The 25378-nt window shown below is 43.7% G+C and overlaps 1 protein-coding gene across 20 annotated transcripts in view; it reads left to right on the top strand.

Annotated features, from left to right (window-relative positions):
- The window catches only part of FGGY (FGGY carbohydrate kinase domain containing), a 325624-nt gene extending 300780 nt beyond the window's left edge, over positions 1 to 24844 (top strand). For 19 of the 20 annotated variants that reach the window (XM_056356585.1, XM_056356584.1, XM_056356576.1 and 16 more), the window contains 2 exons: positions 23911 to 23972; positions 24622 to 24844. In XM_056356585.1, the coding sequence (XP_056212560.1) occupies positions 23911 to 23972; positions 24622 to 24703 (144 nt within the window). In that variant the 3' untranslated portion in view covers positions 24704 to 24844. The remainder of the gene's footprint in view (positions 1 to 23910; positions 23973 to 24621) is intronic. The other variant, XR_008824735.1, reaches the window with a different exon arrangement.
- The last annotated feature ends 534 nt before the right edge of the window (positions 24845 to 25378 follow it).

Below are 25378 nucleotides of genomic sequence, written 5' to 3'. Positions count from 1 at the left end.
ATCTTTTAATTTGCCCCTACAAATGCTACACCCTTTTTCTTTGAGTGATTTTTTTGTGTCTTGATTGTTGTGCCTATAGGCTGTAACACAGCCTGGCCGGGTCACAGCAGACAGTGCTGTGTAACATAGTATGACATAAGGATTTTTGATGTATACACTATATTTTGGGGTTTTGGATTTTTGAAATATGTGCTGCATTGAATGAAATAACCTTAACGTTGCTGGCTTAGATGGGTCCATTTATTGGCTCTAGCTGTTCTTTTCATGCTGAGCAGCAGGATCCTGGTTTTCTATGTGATTGTTTCTGTAGTAAAAATATAGTTTCCGGTTTAGCAAGCCAGCAATTCCTTCTCAGTAAAAATGTTCAATAAATAAATGTCAAAGTTTCCAGTATATCCTCGTTACTCTGCCTCACTTGTATGTAATTGAAAATGGGAAGAAGGTGCTGTTTGATTTGGCAGGCATCCAGCTCTTTTTTTTTTTTTTTTTTTTTTTGGATAGCCTACTCTTTGGGACAAAGCCGTACACGAGGGAACAGGATTATTGCCTTATAAAAACCTGCAGCCCACTGACTATTCCTTAATTGCATATTAAAGCAATTAATAAAATTACCTGTATGAAACCAGATTACCAGATTTATTTTGGATTTGCTGTATTAATGTGCGTGTCATTGTTACTAGCTGATATGGAAGAGACGAAACTGTATGATTTATTGTAATAGCTTTTACTGGTAACTTTCTGCAGTCAGCTTTCTGTAATCATTTCTGGTCTAAAACATTGAGCTAGAAATTAGAGTCTACATGACTACAAGATTTTTCAGGCGTAAAATTGACTTGTAAGGGAGGTGTAGTCTTGTCTTTGTTAGTTTTGATTGCCATGCAAGTTGGTGGCATATCCTGCAAAAAGATAGCAAAAAGCTTTTTCATTGAAAAAAAATGAAAGCAGATTGGAGGTGCATAAAAATGAGCCAGATTCTGTAGAAGGGGGTGTTAGGTCATTACCTAATGTGGATTAGCTGAATCATTTAGCAGCAGTAGCACTGAGCAAGTGAAGTACCCCTTAGGTACAATTTGCATCCCTGGAAGCAGCCCTAGAAGCTATGTGGATCATGGTCACCTGGCTTGTCTTCAAGTAACAGGCAAAGTCCATAGCTGTGAGGGAGATGTATTGTGGACAGGGGTCTGAAATGATGGTGGTGCAGGGGAGATGAATCACTGACAAATCTGAACTCGAGGAACTCGCAAAAGCTTTGTTTGTGCACTGCTTGGTTATGCTTCATTTAATGGAGTTCTCCTCTCAGCTGTCTAAGGAAGTTGTTGGTTGGTGTAGCATAGAGGATAACATCGAATAACAAAACCCACAGATGACACAAGTTTTATAAAGATCAGCCAGGAAGAACATACAATATGCAGCGTGTTCGCCTCTTAACAATGAAAATGTTACGGACTACCATGAATGTAACGTTCTTCAGTGCAACAGTTAGTCCACAGCCTTGGTAATGGACCAGCTGGCAATTGTGAATAGACAGCATTGCAGAAGAACACCCAGAAATAGTGCTGGGACATACTCAACGTTTTTGCTGACAGAACTGGAGGGGATCAGGCTATTTCCATTTCTGGATTGGGCAGTCTCTGGTGTAATTTTGTTTCACTTCTTTCAATGGACATGCTTCAGTTGAAGATCTGATCCTCTATTCCTCTTCCAAAGCATTACCTGTCAGGTCATGGACTGAAATTAATACAAGTGTCTTGTTGATTTCCATATTTTCAAAAGCAAGAAATGAGTGAAAGATCAGGGAGGGGATAGTTTTTTCCTTAGAAATGGTAATAACTTGGGAAATCAAAAGAGGAAATAAAATTACTTCTCCCTGTTGAGTTAGGGAATGTTGCCTTCCCTCATCTCATTAAAAATTTAAAGCACTCTTGTTTTTGAGCAGGGTGAATTAGTAATTAAGTGCTATAATCAACTTGTGTAAACATAATGTTGAAGGAGAGCAGCAAATTAATCATCTTGCTGGCTTGCTTTACCCAATTAATGCACCTTTTAGTAAAGGCCTTCCTGCTGTGTTGGGATGGGTTTTTTTCTCCTGTTCGCTTAATCAGAGGATTTTGGAGAAGCAGAGGAAGGAGATGGTTGTTCTTAGGCACTGTGCTTCATACAAGGAGTGTGTTAAGGGGCTGTGATCTTGCCTTCCTTTTCTTCAAAAGCTCCAGATTTGTATGTGTAGAGCTTGAGCCCAAGGTTTAGTGGAGACCATCCATGGGCAAGGCTAGGAGACAGCTCTTGCCTTTCCGAGTAGTGTATTGGCTGGGTATGGCCTCTTCATCTAAGTGATTTTGTAAAAAATTCCTTCCAGGATTGTATCCGATCAGTCTCAATTGACAGGACATGCGCTCCAGACAAAAGTGACTTTCAGTTCAGTGCATAGCTTATATATCTACAGTTAGTGTATTCTAATGGTGGAGAGAGCTGAACCTTCACAGTCTGTTCAGTTGTCGTTCTCTCATGACTGGCAGCAAAGTTACCAAGGGATGTCTCAGACAGCTCATGATGTGGGCTCCACCGCTGGAGGAGAGCCAAACCCTTTTCCATGTGAGCAGCTAAGGTGTTCGATGGCTCTGGAGCACACTGGAGCTAACCAGGCCTGGACTCAAAGCAGTGACTCGGCAGTAGAACTCTATCCCTTTACCTCTTTCCCTGGTGTTTTGACACTGAAATACATCTTTGCCTGATTGAAAGGGTTTGGTTTTTTTTTTTTCCTTGTGTAATAAAGTTAGATTCAATATGGCATGCATGAAACCACCAAGATACTGGCAATGCCTCTGGCTTTTGTATAGAGTCAGCTGCCTTCTTACCAGAAATCTTTAGAGAAATATAGATGAGAGAGAAAAATTAAAAGGCAGTGATTTGATGGCCACTGTCCAGTTCCTTGTGGCCTAGTGTTTATGGTACAAAGAGTGCCTTTTTAGTTAGCATGTTTTGGCCTTACTGTCAGAAGTCTTTGCTGTAAGGGTAAAAAGCAGATGAATCACAACTACTCTTTTGCCCTAAGGATGATCCTTCTGTATTAAAGCTGAGAAATATAAATGCTTGTCTGTCTCTGCCAAGTACAGAATGAGCTTTCAATCAGTTTGAGAGTGTGATTTTTTTTTTTTTATAATTTTTTTTTCACTTTTCAAGCCACAATAAATATACAGAAGCATTTCTACTGTCTTTCAGCTGACTTTAGTGGACAGTCTTTCAATATGTTTGGAGATCCTCTCTTGGTGGGAGTTAATCACACACCCAAGCACCACCACTTCGAGGGTCAAACAGCTGAGATGTGGCTGTAGCTGATAGCATGATGCTTTCACAAAAGTGCTAAGAAAAGTACCCTCTGTCTTGTTGCTGTTTACTGACATGTGATACTGGTTGACATCTGTTGCCCTTCTCATTTGAGGACTGTTTGCTTTACTAACTTTAACATTTCCACATTGCTGTGCTGTTGAAGTGCAGATACACAAATCTCCTTGGAGTCCCCAAGGTCCTTTTATGAGAAGCAGAGCTGCCATCATTTGATATCATCCTGCTGGCTGCCTTTTATATTGGAGTTGAGAGAAATAACTCTGTTGCTGTTAAATGTTCTTGGTGGAGCGCAATGTCTAACGCTATATGTTGTCATACATTTGATGTATTATCAGATCAGTGCGTGCTGTACAGTAGCATTTGGTTCGTTGTCAGACTAGATGATTTGTAGTCGGTTTATATCACTTGAAATTATTACAGGTAAAAACTTGTCTAAGAAAATGTCAAAGTTTGTTGTAGCAGGTCATACAGCTACTGAAATGACAGATGATTTTAGTCCATAATCATAATGCAAAATCCTCAGTTGATGTAAGTCAGTATTGCTCCAGGATTTCAGAGGAGTGACACTGGTTTACTCCAGTGCCCTGATCCAGTCGAGCACTTAGGTACATCATCAAACCTTCAAGCAGGCAAGAAGCTCAGCTGAAGATAAGCAGGACTGCCCATGTGCTGAAGTACTGTGCTGGAGCAGAGCCCGAACAGGAATCTGATACACAGTTCACTGGTAGATGACACATCTTGAAATGATAAAAGGCTATTAGAGCTCTTGCAATTCGTTCATATTATTACCCGTTCGGAAACAAGCTGTGGATGCTGTAGGTAATAGGATACAATAGATGGTGTCTTTTGTTAAGTGCTGTCCTTTTGTGGAAACTTAGCAAGCTCCATTTTAAATGTCATCCAGCGCACAAATGTTCAGATTTGGAATTTCTCAGTAACTCTTTAATGCCAAGGAAAGGCAGCTGCAGTAATTCAGTGTGCTATATTGGTGTAACAGAACTACCCATTTACGTTAGCTGAGTATTTGGCACAGAAGTACTAACACTGGGGGCGACAATCTCAGAAATCCAGTACTTAAAGGTGTGCCATATTATTTTTCTAAAAGTAGGTGGTTTAATGAAATACAGTGATGAAATTAAATAAAAGCTGGCCTTTTATTTGGTCATCGGTGGAAGGAGAAGGGGCACGGTGTGTTGAGATATCAATGTGACTTACCTGTTTATTAATTCTGTCTGAGAGTGGTGATAAAGATTTTATTACTTTTTCTTCCACATTTACGAGGATGGACTGAAAAGGTAATGAAGCCATCTCAGACGCTCAAATGATGAAACCTATCTATTTAATCCTCTGTCTTTATGCTGAAGGTGTAGCTGGCTTTGCGCACTGGCATAGCTCCATTGACTTAACCTGAATTCTCTATCTTGCACGCACATACCCGATTAACACGTTAGAAACAACCGTATGTAGGTAAATATAATCTCTTCTGTCTGTGGGTTTAAGACATATTGTTGTGTCTTTTAGCTTTTAATAAACTGACATCAGCTGATGTTTTGTTAATCTGCAGAAGTCGAGACTCCTACTAAACCAATGGTATTCTTCTCATCTGTCAGTGAGCCCAAGACCTGGCAAGCAGGAGAAAACATGCTGCCTAGAATAGTTCAGGTTCTGCTGCTGTATATTTTTGTAACAAACCATGAAATGACCATGGTGGGGTTTGTCTGAGGAGATGTACAATTAGTTGATTTTTTTTTCAAGCATACTAAGACTAAGATCATCTTGTAGAAGAAGGTTAATAATATCACAACCTTACAGGTTTTTTAGCTTGCTGGCCCTGGCTTTTCTTGAGGAAAACCATAAATATGAGGAAACCATAAATGTGTCTTTATAGGAGAGAGATACGTACTTTAAAATATACTGTGATCCATCTCCTTTCTATTTTAAGGACAGATTTTACCCGCATATTCAGAGACAGAGCTGAAGTCATTCGGACCTTGGACTCCCCTTCTGTCCAGGCCATTTAAGCAGGGAAAAGTGTGATAGCAATATTTTACAGGAAGGATGAGTACAAAGGAGGATACTGTGGATCTGTTGTGACTGTCAGTAGCCAGTAAGGTCCCTTTCAGAGCGTGTCTTGCTTAAATGATGTTCAGGATGTCAAACAAGTTAAAGTCTCTCTGCCCTCACCTCTTCAGTAGCTGAGCAGAACAACCTTCAAGTTATGCACTGGAGAATTGGAAACTCAATCTGGCTACATTGTGAGATTAATTTTCCATCAGGGATTTGCACTCTTGCTATGTCAGCACAGGGGATCAGACTGTTCTGTGGCAAAGCACAAGCATGTAGAGTCACAGCACTAGCTGTCTGAAATGCTTGAGGTTTTTTCACAATAAATTTTTTGAAGGACAGAACGATCATTTAGTTGTGGGATTTGATGCCAGTAGTTTGTACTACTAGAACATACTTTTGTCACCCCTATATTTTAAGAAGTTTTATAACTTACATGTACTGTGTTGCCCTTTCTCCTAAAGATGCCTAGAGGGGCTTTTCTCAAAATTTGCCCTATCTGTATAGTTTAACAAGACTCTGTGTACTATCTAGGTGTTTCCAATACATTTAATTTTATTGTGGTTAACAGTAAAGATGTTTTTCTTTATTCCCTTTCATGTAACCAGGGATTTGAAATGGTAGAGGAGAGATCCTGTCACCTTTATTAGTTTTATTAGTGATAGAAGGCAGTTGCTTTATTAGCATACTGGCTTTCCTCACTCTCAGAATTGGAATCCAGTTCTCATCCTCCTTTCTTGGTTCAGCTAAGGCACAGGTTCCCGTTCCCTTGGTTTCATAGAGACTTACAACAACCGTTCCCAACCCTTGCTTGCTTTCTTGTTTTGAAGCAACTTCTCGCACCCGCTGTGCTTAAAGCATTTCTGAGACACAGTTTGATACCAGAAATTGGACAGTGACATGTAGAGAATCCATATGAAATAGCTTCATGGCTCTGTTTTGTTTTTATTGGGACAAGTGTCCATGTAATGATTAGCAAGACCATAATTGTTACTCTTGAGAGAAATCAGGCAGAAAGGCTAACCACCAAGGCACAGAAAAGCATAAGCTGCAGATTTTTGTACAAAGATACTCCTCCAGATGAGGGTTGAAAAACACTAGAAGAACACAAATAAGGAGAACCACTGTGCCTGTACCTTGCTGTGCCTTATAAGCGTGTATAAGCAGCAAAAGCGAGTTGGATTATCATTTTTCACAAGTGCAGTTTTCAGCTAAGAAATGTGTAGTACTGCTAAGGGTTGCATTCCCCTGAGCATTACTGACCTTCAGTACATAAACACATTTTGACACATGTAGGGCCTGGTTTTGTGAGCACCTGCTCAAAGTATGAGAGGGTAGATTTAGATGAGATATTAGGAAGAAATTCTTTACTGTGAGGGTGGCCAGGCGCTGGCACAGGTTGCCCAGAGTGGCTGTGGATGCCCCATCCCTGGCAGGGTTCAGGGCCAGGCTGGATGGGGCTGGGAGCAACCTGGGCTGGTGGAAGGTGTCCCCGTCAGTGGCAGCAGGGTTGGAACTACATAGTATTTAAGGTCCCTTCCAACACAAACCCTTCTACGATTCTATGAAGGGTTTTCTGTTGCTGTTTTCTGCACAGCTTCCAGCTAGTCCTTTACCAGGTAGACATTTTAGGGAGGAGTGTGGTGTGGAAGCTCTGGTGGGAGCACATTGTTTTTGTCAAGGAAAAGTGATGTGGCAATGCGCTCCTCACTAAGCGGACTGCGGAGTGTTAGATCCAACTGTGTTACTTCTTTTGGAGCTTTGGACGTGCAGGGGATCCAGCAAGGGAAAACACCCTGGAAAATAAACCAACTTCTAATCAATATTTTTTCCTCTGAAGAGTCTTTGCATGACAAGAATATGTGGGGAGGGCTGCGCTATTGCCCAGCCCAACCTCTCCCTCCCCAAACCATGGGGTGGAGGATGACAATCTGTTGCGTTTTGAAGATCCCTTCCTTGCCCAGCCCTGTAGCTCAGAACTGAGTTAAACGCCTTGAATATATCCAGCGAAATACTGAGTCCAGTAGCCTTCTGTCAGACTCCTTTTGCTTTCAAAACGTCTAGTAAGACAATTTTTGCCTAATTGTCCCAGACGAGTGTATTCCAACCTGTTGTCATGAAATCACTCATTTCTGTTAACTTTAAGTAGTTTAGGTGCTGAATCCTATATCTGTAGAGTAGACTGAGGGAAGCAGTGTTCGAGTGTCTTACAGCAGATAAATTGGGTATGTGTTATCCTCTGGGTTGGCAGCTGGTACTTAGCTTAGGTGAAAGAGATGAGTAATGGCCCTAAAGATGCTAAGCTGTTTGAAGCCCTTCTGATAAATGGGGTCTTTTTGTGATGAGCTATTCTCACTTTCTTTGATTGGTTGGTGTAAAGGCTTTGTATACACAAGCACATTACTCATTATTTACTGGTCATGGTTGTAAGGTTGTTTAATTTTGCAATAGTCCCATCTAAGGGATGGTTCTTGCATTGCATGAAAGGCAGACTGAGCAAGCTTTCCTTTTCATTTGCTTTGTATAACTTTGCCCCTGTGGAAACATTGGATAGCCTGCACATTTGCCGTGAGATGCAAAATGCCACGCTTGTGGCTTTCTGGATGTGGAAGTTTCACTCATCCCAGAGGAGAACAAGGCATGGAAAGAGAGAAAGAAAAGCACGAGAAAGAAAATAGGTATAGTGGAAAATGGGGCTTTTCTTTTTTGGCACTAAATCCCCAATATCCCCGCCATCTCCCTCTCTCTACTCCCGCTCTCATGTTGTTTATTCTTTCTTCTTGTATTCTTGCCACTTTCTTGTTTGTGTTCCCTTTTGTTTAGTTTTTTTCACTTTTTTTCTCAACTGTTGATTCTTCTTCTCATCTCTTTTCTCTCTTCTCTTCTTCCCTTTAATTTTATTCCTTTTCTTCTGTTCTCTTTCTCTCTTTCCATACTCTTTCCATGTCTCAGTCCTTTACCTGTGTCTCACATAATAAAAAGCAAAGAGGGAGGGATGGTTTGAAGCTTGTTCAGTGTTGCATCCCCCAGGTCCACTCCCAAGGCCTGTAGGACTTCAGTAAAGGGTTGTGATGCTCTGTTCTGTGCGTACAGCGTATCCACACTGCGCTTATTGGGCTGTGCCAGTGTTCTTGGATTGGAAAAGGAAAGATTTAGGATGGCATTGATCACAATGCTAAAATAAACTGCCCTCCCTTAGCCAAAGGAATATGAGTTTGCAAATGCCAGCGTTTGATACACAAAATGAAGGACACTGGCTAAGGAAGCCAGCTGCCTGGGTTAGCTGTTCAGGATCTGAAATGGCAAGTCTTTAAAAGCAAAGAGACAGAAGAATTCATTTATATTAAAACAAACTCTGTCATGAGTCATTTGACTTCTTTTTCTCTTACATGCATAGTTTATGTCTCAGGCCTTCTAAGGCCCGAGTAACATCTGATACTCTTTAGGCTGAGCTGGCTCTAATCGGAGGAGCATCCTGCTTCCAGTTACAGTGTACCCCTTAGAACTCTATTTAATTTGAGTCTTGTGTTTACAGGCTGTAACTATTACTTATTTGTCATTTTATGGTAATAGGAAAGATTGCCTGTTATTCAGCCCTAGCCATGCTGTTGAATAGCTCTGGGTCCTCAGCAGAAGCAGAGAAGAAGTGGCCCGAGAGGGGCTTTTACTTTTTGCCTCATTGGTTTTTCTCATGCAGGTTCATTGGTGCAGGTCAGCAGGCACCAGTGGGGGCAGGTCCCTTGCCATCCTCCCAACCACTGCCTCAGTCCAACGGTATCAGCAGAGCATGGCTCTGCGGTTCTCAGGCAGCTTGCATATGACCTGCATGTGGGGTTTCTTCCCTTCTGCTTTGAAAGAGCCACCGTCAAAGTGTACACTGTCTGAAAAATCGAGCTTTGCCTTTTTTGCCCCTTTTTTTTTTTTTTTTTTTTTTTGCCTTTGGTCCTTTCCTTATCCTTCGTCTCCCCCCTTTTGCTCCCAGGTTTTTGTTTAAATATTTTTACCAGGTGCTTCAGGTGCAGCCCTAGTTAATTGCAGCTAGAATGAAAGATGTGTAAATTCTTCAGGTCTTGTTCACTGCTTCTGCCAAGGCCTATACAGACCTGAAGGGGGAAAGTGAAACACAGACAAAGGTCAGAACAGCTTTGTCCCACTCTAAGGCTTACAGGGAAAGTGTTCAGCCAGCTTCCCCGGGCAAGGTAACCCTCGGGGCGCCCTGCTCGAAGTGACTGCACCTTAATTAAGCAGCATGACTCTTGTTCCCCCTAGTGGCTAATTACACAGGGTCTGTTTCACGCGAGCAATTCGTTCAGCGGCCTTTAAACTTACCTCCCTAATTCTCCTCCAATCTGTGTTTCTTGCTATGTTTTGTAACTTTCTCAGTCTGTCCAAATGATGGCATTTGCCATTCTTTTGCCTGTGACTTCAGAAAGCAGGAAAGCGTACTATGGATAGATACCGCCTTACATCTGCAACACAGCAATAGGGTTTTGGGTTGGAGAGGATTGTGTATGTATTCCACCCATGCATGCAGTGTTTTTTCTGCAGCATTAGCAGTAAGGGTTAAGTAAGAAGGGCTTCTCTGTATCAGGATCCCTGTTTGTATTGTAACTCCTCAAGTATGAACAGATATGAACATTCAGAAATGTTAGACACCTCAAATCAGCAGGCTTGTTTAATGTCCTGGAGATAAGAACTGAATCGCCTGGCTTCACAGATCACACAAATACCATGTAAAATGTAGGGTAGTATTTTTTAGTGACAGAGGGGAAAAAAAGCTGCATTTGCCAATGTCGTTCTTCTTAGCCTGGTGATGGCAGACACCCTGCCATCAGCAGTACTAGTTCAAATCTGACGTAAACCGCTATAGTATCAAATTCTTCAGAGTTTACCTCTGTATAAATAAAAGCAGAATTTTGCAATGAGAAAACAATATATGTTACCTAGCTTGAGGGTCAGAGTACGTAGGTTTTATTGCCAGCTTTGCCACTGACTCTGTGACGTTGGGCAAGTTGTTTAACTTTGTTCTTCATCCAACTGATTTGTGAAGCAGACGTAGCGGTGTTTAAGTACCTCAGAGGCTGGTCTTATAGTTACATTAAAAGTGATAGAATTAAAAGTGCAAAGAAAATCTATGATGCTGCTAATGGTGTTGCTCTGGAAGATTTAAGTAAGAACGGAAATGCCGGTAGACAACTCAGTTGCACATAATTGGAATATCTTTTGGTTTCTGAACGGGAAAACAGAATCTTACTTGAGAACTGCAACCAGTTTATTATGTGTGGTAATCTTCATTGCGGTGTATATAATATGAAAGGTGGCCTAGGCAGTATGACACTACTACAACTCTAAAGGTTATATCAGTTTTTAATATTTACAGCATTCATTACTTTTAGAGGTTGTGTTATACATTGACAATGAAATGCACTTCATGTGCAGAATTCTTGTTTTTAGAAAATATTTGGGCAGGAATGGGAGACCACATCCTTTAAAACACAAATTCACTCATAGTTTGTATTGGCAGTTCCTTAGGAGCAGCAAAGGCCAATTCAAGATCAGCATTTTCATTCACAGGCTTGTAGCCTTAGACATCTAACGCTGTAACTTAGACATTTAGCACGCAGCTGCGACACTGGGTGCTCTTTTTGCTCAAGTATGGAGCCTTCTAAGCTGCAGTTGTAGATGCTCGCTGGAGACTTCTGAAAATCAGATGTTATCCTTTTTTTAACTGCAGTGGGATCAGGATTAGCAGAAACAACAGATGCATCTTGCATTGCTGAGCATTTTTTGATTTGCATCTGAAACTGGTTTGTGACAGGTCAGTAACCCAATGAATGTAATGTAAAACACTCAGCAGGATAAGACCTCCTTGTTATAAATGTATCCTTTTTCTGGCGTGTCTGGGTTGTATTTTTTTTAATTAAGTTACTCAGTTGTAGAATGGCCTGCATTCCTTCTCTTCTGTAAAAATGAAATGACTGACAGCTTTTCAGTTGTACATGGTCCTACTGTTTGTTGGAAGAGGAGGGGGCAGGATGGGACCCGACCAAATTTTTGATGTACTATATATAGAGAAAAAAATGTTGAGCATGAGAAAACCACTTCTTATCAAGTAATTCAGTTAGATCTGATAAAGTCTGATTTTATATAGCTCTTCACAAATTATTCTAATCCCAATAACCAAGCCAGAGCAGAACAATGGGTAAGTGCATTTAGAAAAATTGTACGGTAAAATTAGGACTTTAATCAGATAAAAGTAATTCACTTTCCCTCCCCCTATTCTAGACTTGTCATAGCCAAAGAAATACCTTTGAATAAAAAACAGCTTTTTTTTTTTTTTTTTTTTAGATTTGCTGTATTAAGCAATTTCCAAAGTACAAAATTGCTGCTAATGGAAAAGCGAAACAAATCTGGGATCTTGAGCTAGTGGAGTATTCGTGCAAGTAATTAGCCTGTACAAAAGGAGCATTCATCTTGAAATGACAGATAAGTGCTAAGGACAGGATTGAAAACTGTAAATATGTTAGCACTTTAAGCGAGAGCACAGCTTCAGCACTTGTTAGACTCATCAGCTGCTGTAAACAATATGGATCTTTGAAATGATCTCTGCTGAGATCTCAGCACATCAGATAATGATATAGTTGTTCATTTTTGCTTCTTCTGTTTTGTTTTTTCTTTGAGAAAGTACTTTCTGCAAAGAATAGGCCTGTGCTGCTGCCAGCACACACACTTATCTTTCTCAACGAGCAGACCCGGCGAGGGCTCAGAGTCACTGTGGGGAGTAAAGAACAAGCCTGCAGAGCTGGGCTCTGCCTTTCCCGATTTATGCACGAGCGAGGAACAGTATGTGCAGCTGCAGTACAACTTTCCTCTCATGGCTGTGCCTCTACTCAAGGCTAGGAAAGGCTCTTTGAGGTCATCCAGGCTCAGTTCACAGTTAGGACACTTCTTCAAGTATGATTTTAGAAGGCAGGCTGTTCAGGTGGTGGTAGCAGTTTGTCTTGTGTAGCTTTGCAAAGGGTTAACAGTGACCAAGTTGTAACAGTGGAGGGTTTCATTTTGTGAAAACTGCATACAATAGAAATTAATTTGAAACTAATAAATCCCCTTTGCAAAGGGCACTATAAACAGCTTGCATACCACGATAACTCACAAACACTCGCTGACCTCGCTGAGGTTCTGATTGGTGACCTACAAGTGAAAAGCTCCATGAGCCGTTTGAGTCTCTGCTATTCATCTCTTCTCTCAGCTTGCTGTCTTTAAATAAAAGGACAGACCCTCAGCAGCAGGAACTGGCTCGATTCTTAGGATCAGCTGAATCGTGAAGCACAAAGTGTTTTTTCTTCAGTTGTGTCCCGCACGGGCTGGATTTCCCTCCTAAGTGTTTGATATTAATCTAGCGGTGTTATTGATTCCCATGGAATATCTGAGAAGCTGAGGTGTAGAAGGCTTGCGTGACTTGTCCAAGATTAAATTTCGGGAGCCGATGTATCTGACTGCCCTCTTACAGTCACAGAAGTTGTGCTGGGAAGAGCTGTCCCCTGTAAGCGCTTCAGGAGCAGTGGGTTAGAAATTTCTCATTAGAGTGAAGGGGCAAAGTTTGCCTGGAAATAGGAGCCACAAGGTGCAGATCACTGGGAGCTTAGAAAAAGGGAAACAGGATGGGACAGCAAAGTAAAAGTAGGAATGGTGACCCAGCTGGGTGTTGTACGGTGAGAACATCCCTCTGGAGGGATTTTGTGGTGTTCGCCTTTCCCAGAGATAAAAAGGATAGCTTATAAACAAGCTTGTCCACCCTCCCACCTAGCCAAAATTTGGAGGTGGGAAGGTGGAGGCTGTCTAGTGTCCTCTTCTCTGCAAGATTTCAGCTTTTAAGATAACCCCTGGGGCAGGATGGTGCTATATTAGATCTCAGGCTGTGAGCCAGCCAAGCTCTGCTACCACTTGATGACTCACATGCTAACTGCACTTTTAACTCTAACTGGTGTGCTTTCAGACAGAACCAGCTATTGTTTTGGGCACAGTCAATTATAAAATGTGCTCTGTTTCTATTTGCCAAATGAATACAGATGCTTTCTTAGAAGATCTCCCAAGGAAAAAGATGCCTCAGATACCTTTAAAAATTCCTGCTGGCAATGCTGGATGGCAGGTTTGATTTGCTCATTAAAAGAGGTTATGTAATAATGCTGTAATCAAAGGCTCCTTTATGGCTCTGGGGCAGGTGGGGATTAATAGCCCTTGGTTTTGCTTTTGTATGGAAAAATGTCAGGCCTGACAGCTAGAGTAGTGATGCGCCTAACTTTTGACTTTTATCGATGAGAAAAATTTCTTCCCAATGAATTTGTGTAAGTTGGTGCCTCCAGGTTTTTCTGTGCAAGAAATGTAATTGCAATGCACAGACAGTTTGTGCATAGAAAGAGGTTCCTACTTACACGGAAGTTGTAATGCTAAAGAGAACTGTATTTACCACTTCCCAGTGGTCTCCGAGAGATAGCAGCCAAACATTTTAGGAGCAAGGAGAGCAGAACAGCTGTTGGGATGTGACTGTTACAGTGTCCTCATACAAGTCTCTCTGAGGTCTGTGCCTACGGGAATTTCACAGTTCAGGTTGAGATTCTCCCTTGGTGGTGTTAGAGCACATTTAGCAACAGACTGGCTGTCCCATTGGTCAGACCAAGCTTCCCAGGTTTAGGGAATTTGTAGCGATATGTATCCAGCATTTAAAGTGCTTTTTAGGAGCAGCGCTCTTCTTGAAGGACAGTTGTAATGGCAGAACAGCAAATGAGAGCAGTAGCTTCTCATCCCTGGCTGCCTCTGATTTTCAGACCCAGAGAGGAGAGGATGCCTGGTTTTTAACAAAATGGGACAATATCATCAGCTGATCACAGAACCGTGTCATAGAATAGTTTAAAGATCAGGTAGTCAACCCCCCCTGCGGTGAGCAGCGTGCCTTGCTTCAGCTCCCACTTAGTTGAGCCACTTGTAGCCCCTAATTTGGGAAAGAAAAATACTTTCTGAAACGATGTGTTAGGAAAGGTTACTGACTTCTTGTCTGTCGCAATCATGGCAAGGAACCATTTGCCTTCTGTCACAGTAGCTGTCCTGTACTGTGCTTCATGAGGAGAAACGGCTATGCAGTCCAGCTCTGAGTCTTAACCGATTTCTCGTTTCTTCTAGCTTTTACTCTCTGCCTGCCACACTTTGGATATCTATAAAATACCAGTTTTTCTTTTAAGTGATATTTTTTGTTGGAGATAGGATGTCTGTAAGGTTACTAGAAAGGCTTTCTTCATATTTTAGTGCAGTTTCACTCTCTGCTTTAACATCTCAACCTTCTACAGGTTTACAGTAGTGAAAGACTTTTTTTTTTAAAGGTCTCTTGTTTTTTACGAGCCCCTGTCCACTGTAATTTCCCAAATGCAGTCCAGATTGGGTAAAATGTAAGCATATTTCTGAGGAACAGGGTGGGTTTTGTTTTTTATAGTAAACCACACATCAAATTAACTAGATAAAAAATAATCCCAAATCAAAACTCACAGCAGGGATTTCCCTCATTAACCTCAGGTAGACACTGGAGAATGGCAAAGAATACATTTGAAAGGTGAGGGGAAAAGGAAATTCTCCTTCGGCAGTGTTGGACATAGGGGAGGAATAAGCAGATGGAGAAGAGTGAAATGTTGCAAATAGTTTTGTTTTCTTGATGGAGTAACCCTAAAGCAAAGTGTAGGCAGAAGCTGACAAAATCGCAGCTAGATACCCCCAAAATGGTAAAACCCAGCGAGTGGGGAAGTGGAGAGACATGTGTAGATTAATTAGATCGAAAAAATGTTTTGACAGCATAAGTGAACATATGGAAAGAATTGAGAGAACCCAGTCCAGTTCCCCATGTGTAAACGATGCCTTAGCCATAGCTCATAAAGCAAATACAGATGCAAAAAAAAAAAAATAAAAAAGGAAGAAAAAAAAAAGCCCCTTTTCTATCCCCTCCCCCCAGTAAACCCCAATCCATTGCCAGATGGCAAATAAAAGTTTGAACTCAATGACTAAATGCAAGGAAAGCTGTACGTTCAGCTTGAACGTGAAAAGAAATCAGCTGAATAAATCTGAATTTTGCACCTTAAAGGAAGTGGTGCAGTTCAACTAAATATTGTGTCAAGTACACAGCCGAGTGAGTGTCAGGATATCCTGTGTGGGTGCTTGTTCTTCAGCTTCTCTGTTTTACCCTCTCCTGCCCAAAGGACGACTCCTGCTTTCTGTCCAGCTCATTTCTTTTGTTGTGCAGGTCACTGTGGAATCACACACCTGCCCTGCCTACCCCAAAGGTTTTACCACCTAAAATTGAGGGGAAAAAACTTAGGACAGATAGTGCAACAGAGGGTGAGAAGGGAGCCAGAGAAGCAAAATAACTTATTCCAGGTTTTGCGAGGAGCAGCGCTCCCAAGCTTAGTTTACTTCATCACCAGCAGTGACGAGTAGGGCTGATGTAGCTTGTAGCTGTAGTACAGTGCTCTGCATCTGGATCTGATGTCAGGATCTGCTGTTGGGATCTGCTCTCGACTCCCAGGTGAGCTTGCTTTCTGTTAAACAGCGCTACTTGTCAGCATAACATTTCCAAGTCTAAAAAGTGGGTTAAATCAATGTATTTTCATGTGGTTTATACGGACAAACCTTCTTAGTCTATTGTAACAGTGATGCTGTGTGTGGTTAACAAATGTATTCCACCTCAGGAGGGGGTGAGGGAACTGTACGGTCTGGCGTTGGTGGTGGAGTCAGGGAGCCTCCCCTCCGGTAAGGAAGCTGCCAGCTGTGGCATGGCCACCCCTGGTGTGGGGCCGGCCGGGAGGCAGAGCGGGCGCTCGGCTGTGGAAGCCACCCTGCTGGGCAGGCTGGGCAGACCTGCGCGCTGCTGTGATCGCATCTTATCAGTACCCGGGCTAGCCCTATTAAAGCTGCCTTGGGTCTTCGTACACAGGCATTGTAAAGTGGCCATACGCTTCATGAATAAGTTATACAAGCTCATGTCAGGGTAAGTGTGGCTAAACCGTGCCCCAGACTGCTTAGATGTTGCCCACAGACTGTTGATTCACAGCACCTAGTGCCAGCAATCTGTGAAACTGAAACAGGAGCTAAACACTTGGGCTCTTTCCATTGCCCGGGTAAGCTGAAACCCCTGCTAAGCTGTCAAGTTTGCATCCAAGCAGCTTTGGGCACTAAGAGGTGCCAGCAGTGGAGCCCTCACAAAGCAAACTGCTTAATTATTTGATAGTCAAAGGCAACTTGGGGGAGTGCAGAGTCAAATCAACAACAAACCAATCTATATTTAGTAGCAGTGTGGCTAGAGCTTAGACCCAAACATAGTTTCCAGCTGATAGATGATGTAGCAATCATAGCTGACCCTCATCCCATTCTAAATTTGGTCTTTTTGGTAATTAATATCATCGCTAGCACAACAAGCCACCCTTTACAGCAGCTGCATTGCCACTGCTGCTCCTCTTATGGCTTTGTCTGTTGGCTGGCCGGCCTGGCTGAAGCACAAGCTCAGTGCGATGCCAAGCTACGGTGGCCACAGCCTGTCTAATACTCAGTGTAGTCACTGAAGCAGAGTAAAAGTAGGTGCTTTGGAGGTAGAAGATGTACTGTGTCCTCATCTGCACTTGTCTCTACTGTTATGTGATCTCTTTTCCATTTGTTCCTGTCTCTGACACTAAGGAGTGAAAGCCATGCTCCTGTGGTGGAGGATGGGTCAAGCGATACGTACTTGAATGAGGCATGAAGGGCCGCAGTAGGACTGAGAGCTCCGTCTGCCACCCACAGTACAAAGTCAGGGACAAACCTAGAGTTTGCCAACTGTGTACAAGCTAGACCAAACCTGGGGGAAAATAACAGGAGCAGCCTATTTCAGAGAGAGGTAACTGAAAATTAAGAGAGTAAATTACATGTCCCAGTGACCTGGGGAGTCCGTTGCAAACTTTCTGGTTCCTGATTCAGTGCTTGAACTAGAAAACTGCATTGTCTCAGTACTGAGGATCCATCCAGTTGGCCTCTGTCAACTGAAGTTGGATGGTTTAGGGGTAGAATAGTGTTGTGCTTCTTCTAAGCTACCTGCCTGATTCCCCGCTACTGCTGTCACAGTCTTCAACAGCTGCATAAAATACTCCTCTGAGATGGGCCAGCGCTGTTACTGAGTTATGGATAGTGAGATTCAAAAGGCCAGTGACTTTTTCCTGGAAGACAGACTTGAACTCAAGTCCTGAGCTGGTGTCCTGCTCGCTGGACCTCCATCCTTCCATCCTCTTCTCCCTCCTCTGTAGTCTCACTTACAGACAGAAACTCTCTCTGTCTCTCTGAGGTTTGATATGAACATAGAAATCTACGCTGGAACAGAGCAAAAGGAAAATACAAGCTTGTGTGAAATTTTCCACCTTTTCACTAAGTGAATGAAAGCCAAATTTTCACACTTTGGTCTTAGGTGTGAAATTTTTGCTCAGCTCTAATATTTATCCATAATGTGTTTAAAACTTGGCTCACTCCATTCAGAATACCACAGAGAATTGAGTTACAGATTTTGGGCTTTGTGCATGCTGCCAAGATCTGCCCCTATAACTCAAACAAATTTAAGGGGGGAAAAAAAACGACTAAAAAAATATTGTATACGGTCCATCACATGCTTTCTTCATGCAGTCATATACCACTAAAAAGTAATGTTCTGCTAGGGCTGTGTTACATAAATATATTCATGTAACTCCCCTAAGCATAGATAAGGTGAATATTGCATCTCCAGGCTATTAAGTAAGTAATCCCTAAATAAAGGCCTATAAGAAAATAGCAGCCTTGCTTACAGTTCTTAGAAAAGTTTAAAAGTATTTCTTGAACATCAGCATTTCAAGAAATCTATTTTTTCCCCTCAAATTCCAATATATCTGTGGCTGGACTTCTTAAAATGATGCTAGTTAGCATCTGCTAGTCTCAGCTTATGTGTGTGGAATAGAGATGAGTGAGAGAGAGGTTCTTCGCTGCTGAAGAGCAGGAAGAGTTATTACATATAACATTATTTACTGTTTTTGTTATGAGGACTTAGAAGTATAAAGTCAGACTGTTAGTTTGAAGGTACTTACACCTGCTGAAATCTGTAAATCAGAACAAATCTGGTGGAGAAGAATGTTCCTACATTTCAGTCTACTGTGAACGGGGTAACTTTTAAATTCTTTTCCTCTGATGCTGGATCTGTGACTGTGGAGCTGTACAAAAACACCAGAGAGGCAAGACTGGCTGGAGTGGGAGTCTGAGTAATGTCTTCAGGGTAGGGAAGGTAAATTCGTGTTTCAAAGGTCTGTGTGATTCAGGAGTTGAGACTGACCTTCCATGCATACCCTCGTGTCATTCTCCGGAATGATGTGAAGAAGCACATTTGCTTGTACAGATTTCTCACTACTTTTTGCTGTAAGAATGGCAGCATTTGATCACTTGGCTTGTATTGGCACAATGAAAATTAGTATCATTTCCTCCTTTTGCATAAGTACTAAGATGAAGCGAATGAACAACTTCAGTTTGGGGAGAAGAAGGGTAAGCCATCTTGTGCCAGCTTGTTCCGAGATTCCCGAATGAGTTATAAGTTATGATCCAAAACTGGTTTGCGGCAGAGGTATTTTTCATCCTTCATTCGTAGGCCGCTCATTCTTGGTGCAACAGAGCCACGGCTGTCACTGGACAAGCCACAGACCAGCACCAGACTTAGTTAATTAGCATTCGAGTGCCTCTCTGTGTTTTCATTTGTCTGAGGATCCTTCCCCCGAGTAGCTGGCACGCTGTTGCTATAACTGGAGCACGGTATACCCACACAGTCTGGTGAGCTTTGCTGGATGCTTTTGTGTGTGCAGGCCAAATGCTTCCAGCCACTGAAACTGTACAGTAAAGCTTTAGATGGTATGTGGTTGTTCTCACTATTAATGACTACACTAGGTAGGAGTCCAAACATTATTGAAATGAGTAAGTGGGGAGAACATAGCTGGGAAATTGCATTTGTGCTTGAATGCTTCATCCATTTAACTTTGGATACAATTTTTAAAGTACCTAAATAAAGCAGAAGCCCGAATTCTTAAGGGGACTGATGTTCCCAGCTCATTAATTTCAGTGGGATTATGTTAATTGATTTCCTTACCGAAGGCTGGCATCCCTAAATCTGGTTTCTCATTTGAAATGTGCTTTTAAGGGCCTACATCCCATTACTTTTCAGTAATATCAGCCACAGGAGTCCTTGAGTCACTACTGAAAATCAGACTTAGGGATTCCTTTCCATTATTGAAAGGACGACAGCTGAAATTTCCAGCTTTTATATGCTGTGTCAAAATAGGCTTTCCCTGGGAGGTGTACTGCCTGCTGAGGCTGCCCTGGCGTCTTAAATTTACCGCTGCCCCAGATCATGCCGAAGAGCTGAATTCAGCATGGAATGAACCTGAATGCCTACTGACTTCCCCTGCTGGGTCACCCTTCCAGCAGCAAAACAGCACCTTGTTCTGAAACCGTGGTGGGCTTTGGAGAATTTTGTTCCCTGGGCCTGGGCTCCTTCTGTCCGGGGCAGGGTAACCCCGTTTGACTAACTCTTCATGGTAAGCAGAGTGTTTACTGGCTTGTATCTGTCTCAGCTTTGACACTCTAACAAAAGGTTAGAAATCATGAATGCATCCCTTTATTTCTGCTCCACAGTGCCTCTCTTTTTTTTCTGTGTAAACCCTTCACTTGCCTCTTGCCCAGCCTTTAGAAATTATGATCAAATGCGAACTTTCAGGGTTTATTTATAGCATAGCCTTTATGGAAAGAGAGAAAAGAAATGATTAAAAAGCAATTTTACAAAATATTTTGTTTTAAGAGAGAATTCGTTGTGTTCAAATCACTCTATTCATTGTACTGTCTAGACTGGCAAACAAAGAAGATAGAGCGTCATTCAAATTAAGATTGTGAAATTCTTGGTGACTGGAATTAGATTTGGATGTCAACCCTCAAACAAACTATTTCTGAACAGCAGTATTATCACTTCGCTATATTTAAGGCTTTGTTGGAGACAGAGCAGTGCACAAGGTTGATCCGATTCAGTAATGCGATTCTAATGTTCCTTTGTTTCCGATTTCATTATAAATTCATATTTTCAATGTTCTGTTCCTCTTTGCCCCCAGAAAATTGTTGAAAAGACTCTCCTCTGGGAGTATAGTTTTTGTTCAAACTAACAATGACCAAACTGACTTAAAAAAAACACCAAAACAACACACAACCAAAATGCAAATTGAGAGGGAATTAATTTAGCGTATTTTGAGCAACCTAGAATGAGTGAGTCGTTAAAAATTGCTGGGTGTATATTTTTTAACATGTCATTCCACATTACCATGGTAGTTGCTGTGAGACCTTAATGCAGTGGATTCTCAAAGACCTATGTATTTTCAGTAGATTTAAAAATACGTAAGTATTTTAGCCAATAAACTGGAAAGATTGCTTTGGCGTCTTCCTCCTTAGCTAAAGGTGGATAGTCGGGTGGACCAGCAGAAGATAAGCAGCAGCCAGGTCCTGTTTCCTAGTTTTGATCCGGCCTTGAGGGGCCAGTTTTCCTTTAGGGATCTCTCCAGCCTGCTCTGCTCCGGGCCCCCTGGGAGCAGTGGCACCCTCTGCTGCTGCCCGTGGGAGGACGGGGTCTCTGTGCCGGGGGTTTCAGGTTTGAGGAGACCTCATAGGGAGGGCTTTCATCAGCCCTTGGTTTCACCCTCTGAAGATGGCTGCTGCAAAGCACTTGGTCTGAAAGCTGGAGTGTTGCAAGTGCTGGGTGTGGGGGAGGCACGGGTGGGGAGCGAGGGGATGTGCGGGAGGGAGCCCCGGCCAGGCCCGGGGCTGCAGTGGCCAGCGGGGCAGCTGGGCCGAGCCAGGCTGCCCTCACCTTCCACACCTGCTGGAGTCGGCGCTGGTGTCTTGTCTTTTGAACCAGCCTGAGGAGACCTGGAATTAATGAGGAACAGCATAAAAACAAAACCTGTCTGAAGATATCTCTATCTCAAAAGGCTGGCTTATTTCCCAAAGAAGCAGTAATGTGTTTTTCAGTACTGGAAGTCATAAGAGGCCGCAGAGTAAGGCAGCACACAGGTGTGTGGGGTACTTGGGGCAGAAGCGGCGCGTGTCCTGGGATAGGCGCTGTTCGAGTCCTGTTCTCTGAACGCTGCCCGGGACGGGGCAGCAGCTGGCAGGGCCTGCCTGTGCAGAGGGGGTGTATGGCAGTTGGTCCAGCTCTTTCATTTTTTTTGCACCTGAAAAAAAAAAATAATTGGCATTTGTCTGATACGTTTAGACCTTTTAGATGTCTTGGTTTTATTTTTGTTCAGTATCTCCAGGGCAATTCGAAAGGAGAGAGAAAGCAGGGAGCAGAAAGCAAGGTGACTCTTGCCGTGCGTGACAGTGCTTCGAGGGGCTTTGCCTTTGCCTTATGTTTTCTGTAAGACACACGCTATCTGGAGAGGCAGTATTGATTGTAACAGAGGGAACTGTTTTTTACTCCGAGAGGGGTTTTTTTCTGTGTGTTTGTTCATTTTTTTGGGGTAGCCTCTAAATCCAGCTGGCCATGCAAGGGAGTTGTAAAAGACAAACTATTGCAAACAGGAACAATGCTTGGGCTAGTATCACCTGTTAAAGAACAGGGAATAAAATGCCCATTTCTCTTACTGGGAAAGATACCAACCTTTCCATGCCAGTATTTTAATCTGGCTGGTGTGCAGAGTCTCTGTGCCAGCAGGCTCACATGTCCCAGGGAAAAGAACACACTATCTCACTGGAAGTGTTATTTCAAGGGTGTTTCTTGGGGAATCAAAATACAACCAACTTCTGCACATATGAAAGAGTACGGGCATGTGAGTGCACAGAAGTACTCCCTGCTGTTTTATCAGAAGCCCTAGCGGAGTAAAACCCTGACTGCACCATCACTGGCAGTGCTTTTTACTTTGGTAGAGCCACAATTTCATCCAGTATTAACCCCCTGAGGTTGACAAACGTAGAAAGTAGGTGTTTCACATTCTAGTAGCAATTCGGACTTGCAGTATAAAAGGACTTGTCAATGCTGAAGGATGAAGCAAACGTGCCGAGAACATGCCAGGTGATACGGCAGGTTCAGGCAGCCAGGCAGAGCTGGGGGCTGCCGGCTGCTCTGGCACATGGGTGGCATCCCAGGCACCTCGTGCCTAGCTGAGCAAACACCGCTGTGCATGGGAGAAAGAGTGCCTGCTGGCTGCACGGCAGCCCGCTCACATCCTGCCATTTAGGTCATGATCGCGTTTCTTTAACAGGGGAAATGGGGAACCCAGAAAGACGTACAGGCTGCTGGTCATCTCGCTTGCCCTGTCCTGGGCCAGTGAAACAGTGCTCACATTGCTCATCTTCGTTGTGCAGTTCTAGGAGATCCCTGGCTGTGAAATGCTGGATTAGTGGAAAGCAAAGATTTTACTACAGCAGGTATTACAGCCTATAAAATCATCCAACCCTTTTAAAAATCCAGCCATAGCAGTTGCCTAGATGGCTTCCAGCCGCAGCACAGGCTGACTGTTCTCCAGGGGTCATTCCGACACTCTCCTAGTGCTGTGCTTTAGGCACTGACATTAAGACAGATTTAAGGTCCTGCTTAAAAGCTATGAACGATGATACTGATTTAATCAGACACTGATTCTTGAATCCTGATCTTTTGTGTTTGATACTGTTCCATCTGAAAGCTACTGCTTTCATGCTCCTTGTGAAATAACTTCCACTGAAAATAGCCTGTGCCTGCTGCCTCCACCCTTGCCTGAGGGCTTGATCCTCTATTAATGTGATTAGTGTCTCATTCACTCATTAGTGTCTCATTCCAGCGGGCTTGCTCAGGAGAGTCCACAGAAAATCAGAATCTCGCATAGATGAGGAAAGGAGCCTATTATTCGGTCCTTTCCCTTCCACAGGTGACTGTCCCAGAGGGGCATTCTGTGAGATCCCTTTGCCTGACATTGTTTTGGCCAAAAGCAGAGCAGGATCACGGGCTGCCTCACACCTCTGTGCTGGCCTGCGCGGCTGGCTGTGGGCTCCATAGCAGAACTTTGCGAGTTACCTTTGGCTTCTTGGAGCACACCCGAGTCCTCCCTGCTGCAGCGAGTTGATAATTTAAGAATATGATTAAGGGATTTCACGTACGGTATCATTTTGTTTGAGAAATCTCCCCTCCGGGGATGCAGTGTTTTTTGGTTGGTGTAAATAATAAAAGATAAGTCTGTTCTGCCTTGGACTCCCAGAAAGAAAGAGGAACAGATTCTGGTTTACTGAGGGGTCTGCAGCACTTTGTTCTCATGACTACTATATAATGGGATTGAACATATTTTATGCCATCTGGCCTGTTCAGCCGAAACAAAATACATCAGTAATGTTCCGATTGGTTTTGAAACATCTTGTTCTTGTCAAAAAGTATTTTAAATCAAAACAGGCTTTTCCAGTTTGTGTTTTGTCTTTTACTAGGAAGCCATGGCAAAAATGGGGAAAATCGGGAGAGTCGTGCAGCCTAACCACGAGCATCAAAGGTAATCCCGGCCTCGGCGAGCCCCGCGGGCGGCCGGTGTCCGCGGCCCGCCCGGGCTGGCAGGGATTACACGGGCACCCGACGGCGGGGGAGGCCCGGCCGTGCCCCCGCCTTGCCTCGGCGCCGCGCCAGGCCCCCCCGGAGCTGCCCCCCCCGCCCCGGAGCTGCCCCCCGGAGCGGCCTCCCCGGAGCGGCGGCGGGTCCCCAGCGGCGCGGCCATCCCCGCGTCCCGCCCGGCGCGCTGCGGGGCCCGCTGCGGAGGCGCTCCCGCCCGGCGCACGGGCACCCCCTGCCGGCGGCCGGCGGCACTGCCCGCCCTCGGGCCCGGGCGCTGCGCGGCTGCGGGGAGCCCGGCGGCCGTGCGGGGCAGGAGGGCGCGAAGCCCCCGTGCCTCCCCGCCGGAGGGAGAGCCCTCTGAGCTCCAGAGCTGGCGGGAGGGGAAACGCAAGGTGTCCTTGTACCGGGAAATGGCAGCTGTGGGGGGAGCCCTGCTCCGGCAGCCTGCCGGCAGGACTCTGCTCCTTGTGCGAGCTGGGGTTAGGGAAGAGTCGGAGCGGCTCTGATGCTAAATGAAGGAAGTAAACATATCTGTTACAGGGGATTTAAATCCTAAAAGCTCAGGCTTTGCTGAAATTAACTTTCTTACACAGATTTTATGACAAGAAATACGAAGTGTTTCTGAAACTTGTGGAACATCAGAGAGAGTATCGCTCCATCATGAACAGCTTCTGATCTGGAGTCATAATTGGGGAACAGCAGGGATAACAAATCTCTTGCGATGAGGGTAATTCTACTGTCCATGGTGAAAATATGCTTTTATCATTTAAGGTCTACATTTTAATTTTTAATGAGAAATAAAATGCACTCACTTCACTGCGGAGCACTGAGTATTTTCTGTCGGTAATCGCTGCACCCCGGGGCCAAGGAATAACCATTTGCTCCGGTCAGAAGACAAGACGGCCAGCTGCCGGTACCCCAGGGGCTGTATTTAGACTGGCCACAAGCAGGAGCAGCACAAGGGACAACGGACATGACTCAAGGGACTTGAATCGCTGCCCTTTGCCATGCTTTTCACAGGTAACTACACCTGGCATCACGCATGGTCTTTTTTATTTTAGTGTCTGCCACAGCTGAGACCCAAACACGATTTCCATTGGCAAGTTCAGTTTGGGTTTGTATTTTTTAGCTGATTATAATTCTTCTTTGGTGGCTGATATTTGAGAATCGCTTTTGTAGCTGTGCAGTCTTTTTCTCTGTTTTCTTCTGTTTCCTGCTCTTTTTTTGGCCTCCATTCTTGCAGTGCAGTCGGTTTGCTGTCAATAATTTGTGCCATTTTGTCTTTTGCAAGTAACTTGCCCTCAGTGAGCATTAATCACTGCGCAGATATGAAACGGCCCGCTGTTGACA

The sequence above is a fragment of the Falco biarmicus genome, chromosome 11, assembly GCF_023638135.1.
Source record: "Falco biarmicus isolate bFalBia1 chromosome 11, bFalBia1.pri, whole genome shotgun sequence".
NCBI classification, from domain to species: domain Eukaryota; kingdom Metazoa; phylum Chordata; class Aves; order Falconiformes; family Falconidae; genus Falco; species Falco biarmicus.
Note: the sequence above shows the minus strand (reverse complement) of the source record. Positions and strands in the feature narration are given on the sequence as shown.